We start from the raw sequence: 7500 nt of genomic DNA, 5'->3' as shown, positions 1-7500 counted from the left end.
CCTCCTCCCCAATTAAGGTGTCACCAACTGCCTGTGGTTGGTTGTGTTTACATTACATTGAGCTGATGTAGGCCTATAGACATTGGTATGGCTGGGTGTGTTTACATTACATTGAGCTGATGTAGGCCTATAGACATTGGTATGGCTGGGTGTGTTTACATTACATTGAGCTGATGTAGGCCTATAGACATTGGTATGGCTGGGTGTGGTTACATTACATTGAGCTGATGTAGGTCTATAGACACTGGTATGGCTGGGTGTGGTTACATTACATTGAGCTGATGTAGGTCTATAGACATTGGTATGGCTGGGTGTGGTTACGTTACATTGAGCTGATGTAGGTCTATAGACATTGGTATGGCTGGGTGTGTTTACATTACATTGAGCTGTCTACATTAAACCAAACCAAACCATATATGACATTTTAGAGAGTTGGGACAACTTTTGCAATGTTGAATATTGTTCTAATTAGACATTCAGTGACATAGCATAGTTTAAATATCCCCCACGTAATGTTGCTGGGGAGCGATAGATTATTCATAATGCAGAAACCTCAAATTCCCAGCTCTCTAAATACATGGCTCTGCAACTCTCTAAATGCCTGGCTCTGCAACTCTCTAAATATATGGCTCTGCAACTCTCTAAATATATGGCTCTGCAACTCTCTAAATACCTGGCTCTGCAACTCTCTAAATACCTGACTCTGCAACTCTCTAAATACCTGACTCTGCATCTCTCTAAATACCTGACTCTGCAACTCTCTAAATACCTGACTGTGCAACTCTCGAAATACCTGACTCTGCAACTCTCTAAATACCTGACTCTGCAACTCTCTAAATATATGGCTCTGCAACTCTCTAAATACCTGGCTCTGCAACTCTCTAAATACCTGGCTCTGCAACTCTCTAAATACCTGGCTCTGCAACTCTCTAAATACCTGACTCTGCAACTCTCTAAATACCTGACTCTGCAACTCTCTAAATACCTGACTCTGCAACTCTCTAAATACCTGGCTCAGTAACTCTCTAAATATATGGCTCTGCAACTCTCTAAATACCTGACTCTGCAACTCTCTAAATACCTGACTCTGCAACTCTCTAAATATATGGCTCTGCAACTCTCTAAATACCTGGCTCTGCAACTCTCTAAATACCTGGCTCAGTAACTCTCTAAATATATGGCTCTGCAACTCTCTAAATACCTGGCTCAGTAACTCTCTAAATATATGGCTCTGCAACTCTCTTAATACCTGGCTCAGCATACAACCAACCAACATGAATACAGGCACATGTGAATGTCATGTGTCCTGAGTGGTAAGTAGAAACACATCTATCTCTGTTACGGTCCTCTACGTCATTCACTGGTAATAATACTTACATAAATATCTGCACCATAAAATCCATCCTGGTAAACAACACTGCAAAGGATGCAAACACAAACAAACACAAACAAAACAAACATCCATATTAGTGCAAGTTGACATGCAGGCACCATCTAGACACCAACCCTGTCTGTCTGTGGAGAGGTTAGTTTGTCCAATCAAAAACCACCAGACATGAGAGGGGTGGAGCCAAACAGGGAAGTTCTGCAGGCACTCTCCTCTTCCTACTCTGTCTCTCTTTGTGAATCCCAAACCACCGCCTTGCCCCCTACCAACTCTCTCAGAGGGCCCTCTGTTGTCACGTGTTGCTGACGAAACTCAGAGGGTGACTTCCAGAGTGGCGAGGGGATCAATAAAACCCATCAACTTCGGTACTCATGCCGCATTCAAAACAACTGGGAACTCGGAAATCTCCGACGTCTGACTTCAGTTAGTTCAAGACAACTGAGAACTGTGAAAAAAACTAGCTCTGAATTAGATTTTTTATATTTTTTAATGGTCAACCAACTCTTTTGAATTCCAAGCTCTTCTAGAGCTCTTCTAGAGCTTTCTGAGGCTTTCACTGACGGCACGATTTGACCTCTTCCCCCCCCCCCCCCCCCCCCCCCCAGAGTTCCCAGTTGTCTTGAAAGCACCAACACTCCGGACTTGAATGGTGCAATTCATGTTCCACATTTAAATAACAAAACAAGCAAGAAATTAAAATGAACAACCCCCCCCCCCCTGGTGTTTAACAAAATATAACAGTTAGCATGATGTCATCTTTATTACGTGTCAAAATATAACAGTTAGCATGATGTCATCTTTTATACGTGTCAAAATATAACAGTTAGCATGATGTCATCTTTTATACGTGTCAAAATATAACAGTTAGCATGACGTCATCTTTTATACGTGTCAAAATATAACAGTTAGCATGACGTCATCTTTTATACGTGTCAAAATATAACAGTTAGCATGATGTCATCTTTTATACGTGTCAAAATATAATAGTTAGCAGTAGAGTATGATGTCATCTTTTATACGTGTCAAAATATAACAGTTAGCATGATGTCATCTTTTATACGTGTCAAAATATAACAGTTAGCAGTAGAGTATGATGTCATCTTTTATACGTGTCAAGACAGGACATCGGAACATAAACAAACACACGTGTCATTTCATTCCAAAAAGCCTCTCTATTATTTTGTGTGAAATTGCGCAAAGTAAAAAATAATAACGCAGTGCCTTATGGGATTCCACTTCTCTCTGAAGCTGGCAGCATTGCAGGCTCAGTAGAAGAGACTACCGGTGGGGTTAATTAGCCCCTACACCCTTTATAGTTTTACCTGCATTTGGGACACTTGTGCAAAAGGAGGAAGTGAGTGTGAACACGTAAATAGGGGGAGGGGCCAAGGGGAAGGGGGAGGGATTTGGGATCCAGTCTTTCTCTGAGGTGGTAAGGAGGCTGGGGAGGTCCAGAAAGTACATCTCGGACCCCACACTAGGAGTCAAAGGGGGCCTTAGTCGAAACGCCAATCAGAAAACAGTTATTTGAACTAATGAACAGTCCTAAAGGTGATGTCACTACTGTCACTGCTAAATACCTCATCTTCCTACCACATTCTGATCAGACTGTTGAAACATCTCCTCGATGACAAATAATCATATGTTCCATTTAGCAGACACTTTTATCCTAAACACCTCATATATTTTACGTGTGGGTGTGACCCCAGCGGGAATCACCACCAACAACATTTGGCACCAAGCTCCAAGCTCCAAGCACCAAGCTCCAAGCACCAAGCCCCAAGCTCTAAGCTCCAAGCCCCAAGCTCCAAGCTCCAAGGTCCAAGCCCCAAGCCCCAAGCTCCAAGCTCCAAGGTCCAAGCCCCAAGCCCCAAGCTCCAAGGTCCAAGCCCCAAGCCCCAAGGTACAAGCTCCAAGCTCCAAGGTCCAAGCCCCAAGCCCCAAGCTCCAAGGTCCAAGCCCCAAGGCCCAAGCTCCAAGGTCCAAGCCCCAAGCCCCAAGCTCCAAGGTCCAAGCCCCAAGCTCCAAGGTCCAAGCCCCAAGCCCCAAGCTACAAGGTCCAAGTCCCAAGCTCCAAGGTCCAAGCCCCAAGCTCCAAGGTCCAAGCTCCAAGGTCCAAGCCCCAAGCTCCAAGGTCCAAGCCCCAAGCCCCAAGCTCCAAGGTCCAAAGTCCAAGCCCCAAGCTCCAAGGTCCAAGCCCCAAGGTCCAAAGTCCAAGCCCCAAGCACCAAGTGCCGAGCCCCGAGCGCCGAGCTCCAAGCACCAAGCACCAAGCGCCAGGCCCCAAGCACCAAGCGCCGAGGGCCAAGCTCCAAGCACCATGCTCTACCGACTGAGCCACACAGGACCTCATGATCATGATGATTATAACATTTGCATCTAGTATTTTTCCCAGGTCCATCTGTTACCTCTCTCTGGCTCTGTTATGACACTCTGCTTTTTGGTCCTCTGTGACCAAGATAAAAGAGACGAGATCTCACCCAGATAAAACTGAGAGTTTCTGGGTATCGTATATGTGTGTGTGTTGTGTGTGTGTTGTGTGTGTGTGTGTGTGTGTGTTGTATGTGTGTGTTGTGTTATGTGTGTGTGTTGTGTGTGTGTTTTATGTGTGTGTGTTGTGCATGTTGTATGTGTGTGTTGTATGTGTGTGTTGTGTGTGTGTGTGTTGAATGTGTGTGTTGTATGTGTGTGTTGAAAGTGTGTGTGTGTGTGTGTTGTATGTGTGTGAAGAATGTGCGTGTTGTGTGTGTGTTGTGTGTAGGTGTGTGTTGTGTGTGTGTGTTGTGTGTGTGTTGTATGTGTGTGTTGTGTTGTGTGTGTTGTGTGTGTTGTGTTGTGCGTGTTGTGTGTGTTGTGTTGTGCGTGTTGTGTGTGTTGTGTTGTGCGTGTTGTGTGTGTTGTGTTGTGTGTGTTGTGTGTGTGTTGTGTGTGTGTGTTGCATGTGTGTTGTATGTGTGTTGTATGTATGTGTTGTGTGTTGGTTGTATGTGTGTTTGTTGTACATGTGTTTGTTGTATGTGTGTGTGTTGTATGTGTGTGTGTGTTGTATGTGTGTGTTTGTTATGTGTGTGTGTGTGTTGTTTGTGTGTTGTTATGTGTGTGTGTTGTGTGTGTGTGTGTGTTGTGTGGTATGTGTGTTGTGTGGTATGTGTGTTGTGTGTGTGTGTGTGTGTGTGTGTGTGTGTGTGTGTGTGTGTGTGTGTGTGTGTGTGTGTGTGTGTGTGTGTGTGTGTGTGTGTGTGTGTGTGTGTGTGTGTGTGTCTCAGCAGCAATTAGATGTGTTTTAGACTGTTTGGTCCATCTCTGATAATCAATAACAACTGAAATGTCACAACATGGAAAGAGCATTCTGCTTCGGACAGAGTCATTTGACTGCTCTCTGGGACTGGTGTGTGTGTGTGTGTGTGTGCGTGTGCATTTGTGTCTGTCTATCCCTAGTTGGTCGCATAATTTAATTTCCAGTCCGCTCATCTCCCTCAGACAGCCATTTGTAATAGAAATAACCCCAGCTCTGCATGAAGGACTCCAGATTGGGCTTTCATGAGAGCAATTAAGGGAGTGGACCAGAGTGCATGGAAATACTATCTAAGTCACCTATCTCTATGTCAGGACTCCGCTCGAGTGTTTAAAATCAGCCGGCACTTTTGGCATATAGGGGGGGGGGTTCAGGGGGGAAGGGGGTGTTGTTTCATTTGTTAAGTTTAGTAAATGAACTTTCAGCCTCCTTAGACACCAGATGCAATTATGAAGAGAGAAAATGAAAAGACTGGAACATTATAATCCAAATCATATTCAGCCTGTTAGAGCTATCATCCTCTAGGGGATGAGGGGGGGGCCCTGTTAGAGCTATCATCCTCTAGGGGATGAGGGGGGGGGGGCCCTGTTAGAGCTATCATCCTCTAGGGGATGAGGGGGGGGGCCCTGTTAGAGCTATCATCCTTTAGGGGATGAGGGGGGGGGGGGGGCCTGTTAGAGCTATCATCCTCTAGGGGATGAGGGGGGGGGCCCTGTTAGAGCTATCATCCTCTAGGGGATGAGGGGGGGGGGCCCTGTTAGAGCTATCATCCTTTAGGGGATGAGGGGGGGGGGCCCTGTTAGAGCTATCATCCTCTAGGGGATGAGGGGGGGGGCCTGTTAGAGCTATCATCCTCTAGGGGATGAGGGGGGGGCCCTGTTAGAGCTATCATCCTCTAGGGGATGAGGGGGGGGGCCCTGTTAGAGCTATCATCCTCTAGGGGATGAGGGGGGGGGCCTGTTAGAGCTATCATCCTCTAGGGGATGAGGGGGGGGGGGCCTGTTAGAGCTATCATCCTCTAGGGGATGAGGGGGGGGGCCCTGTTAGAGCTATCATCCTCTAGGGGATGAGGGGGGGGGCCCTGTTAGAGCTATCATCCTCTAGGGGATGAGGGGGGGGGCCCTGTTAGAGCTATCATCCTCTAGGGGATGAGGGGGGGGGCCTGTTAGAGCTATCATCCTCTAGGGCATGAGGGGGGGATGTTAGAGCTATATCCTCTAGGGGGGTGAGGGGGGGGGGGGGGGCTGTTAGAGCTATATCCTCTAGGGGATGGGGGGGGGCCCTGTTAGAGCTATCATCCTCTAGGGGATGAGGGGGGGGGCTGTTAGAGCTATCATCCTCTAGGGGATGAGGGGGGGGGGCTGTTAGAGCTATCACTCCTCTAGGGGATGAGGGGGGGGGCTGTTAGAGCTATCATCCTCTAGGGGAAGAGGGGGGGGGCTGTTAGAGCTATCATCCTCTAGGGGATGAGGGGGGGGGCTGTTAGAGCTATCATCCTCTAGGGGATGAGGGGGGGGGCTGTTAGAGCTATCATCCTCTAGGGGAAGAGGGAGAGGGCCCCCTGTTAGAGCTATCAACCTCTAGGGGAAGAGGGAGAGGGCCCCCTGTTAGAGCTATCATCCTCTAGGGGAAGAGGGAGAGGGCCCCCTGTTAGAGCTATCATCCTCTAGGGGAGGAGGGAGAGGGCCCCCTGTTAGAGCTATCATCATCTAGGGGAAGAGGGAGAGGGCCCCCTGTTAGAGCTATCATCATCTAGGGGAAGAGGGAGAGGGCCCCCTGTTAGAGCTATCATCCTCTAGGGGAAGAGGGAGAGGGCCCCCTGTTAGAGCTATCATCCTCTAGGGGAAGAGGGCCCCCTGTTCGAGAGAGCTATCATCCTCTAGGGGAAGAGGGCCCCCTGTTAGAGCTATCATCCTCTAGGGGACGAGGGGAGAGGGCCCCCTGTTAGAGCTATCATCCTCTAGGGGAAGAGGGAGAGGGCCCCCTGTTAGAGCTATCATCCTCTAGGGGAAGAGGGAGAGAGGGCCCCTGTTAGAGCTATCATCCTCTAGGAGAAAGAGGGAGAGGGCCCCCTGTTAGAGCTATATCCTCTAGGGGAAAGAGGGAGAGGGCCCCCTGTTAGAGCTATTCATTCCTCTAGGGGAAGAGGGAGAGGCCCCCTGTTAGAGCTATCATCCTCTAGGGGAGGAGGGAGAGGGCCCCCCTGTTAGAGCTATCATCATCTAGGGGAAGAGGGAGAGGGCCCCCTGTTAGAGCTATCATCCTCTAGGGGAGGAGGGAGAGGGCCCCCCCTGTAGAGCTATCATCATCTAGGGGAAGAGGGAGAGGGCCCCTGTTAGAGCTATCATCCTCTAGGGGAAGAGGGAGAGGGCCCCCTGTTAGAGCTATCATCCTCTAGGAGAAGAGGGAGAGGGCCCCCTAGTTAGAGCTATCATCCTCTAGGGGAGAGGAGGGAGAGGGCCCCTGTTAGAGCTATCATCATCTAGGGGAAGAGGGAGAGGGCCCCCTGTTAGAGCTATCATCCTCTAGGGGAAAGAGGGAGAGGGCCCCTGTTTAGAGCTATCATCCTCTAGGGAAAGAGGGAGAGGGCCCCCTGTTAGAGCTATCATCCTCTAGGGAAGAGGGAGAGGGCCCCCTGTTAGAGCTATCATCCTCTAGGGGAAGAGGGAGAGGCCCCCTGTTAGAGCTATCATCCTCTAGGGAAGAGGGAGAGGGCCCCCTGTTAGAGCTATCATCCTCTAGGGGAAGAGGGGAGAGGGCCCCCGTTAGAGCTATCATCCTCTAGGGGAAGAGGGAGAGGGTGTAGGGGGCACAGGGA

At 48.9% G+C, this 7500-nt stretch overlaps 2 protein-coding genes across 3 annotated transcripts in view; one reads left to right on the top strand and one right to left on the bottom strand.

The window, feature by feature from the left end:
- Positions 1-1574, bottom strand: part of LOC116362195 (RNA binding protein fox-1 homolog 1-like) — a 31462-nt gene extending 29888 nt beyond the window's left edge. The window contains exon 1 of one of the 2 annotated variants that reach the window (XM_031816510.1): positions 1378-1574. In XM_031816510.1, the coding sequence (XP_031672370.1) occupies positions 1378-1403 (26 nt within the window). In that variant the 5' untranslated portion in view covers positions 1404-1574. The remainder of the gene's footprint in view (positions 1-1377) is intronic. The other variant, XM_031816509.1, reaches the window with a different exon arrangement.
- A 1348-nt stretch (positions 1575-2922) lies between these two features.
- On the top strand, positions 2923-3770 carry LOC116362194 (extensin-like). The gene is made up of 2 exons (XM_031816508.1): positions 2923-2938; positions 3097-3770. The coding sequence occupies exons 1-2, from the start codon at positions 2923-2925 to the stop codon at positions 3768-3770; spliced, it is 690 nt and encodes a 229-aa protein (XP_031672368.1).
- Positions 3771-7500: the final 3730 nt, after the last annotated feature.

Source organism: Oncorhynchus kisutch, unplaced genomic scaffold, assembly GCF_002021735.2.
Source record: "Oncorhynchus kisutch isolate 150728-3 unplaced genomic scaffold, Okis_V2 scaffold809, whole genome shotgun sequence".
NCBI lineage: Eukaryota > Metazoa > Chordata > Actinopteri > Salmoniformes > Salmonidae > Oncorhynchus > Oncorhynchus kisutch.
The sequence above is the reverse complement of the archived record's forward strand: the minus strand, read 5'-3'. Positions and strand labels throughout refer to the sequence as shown.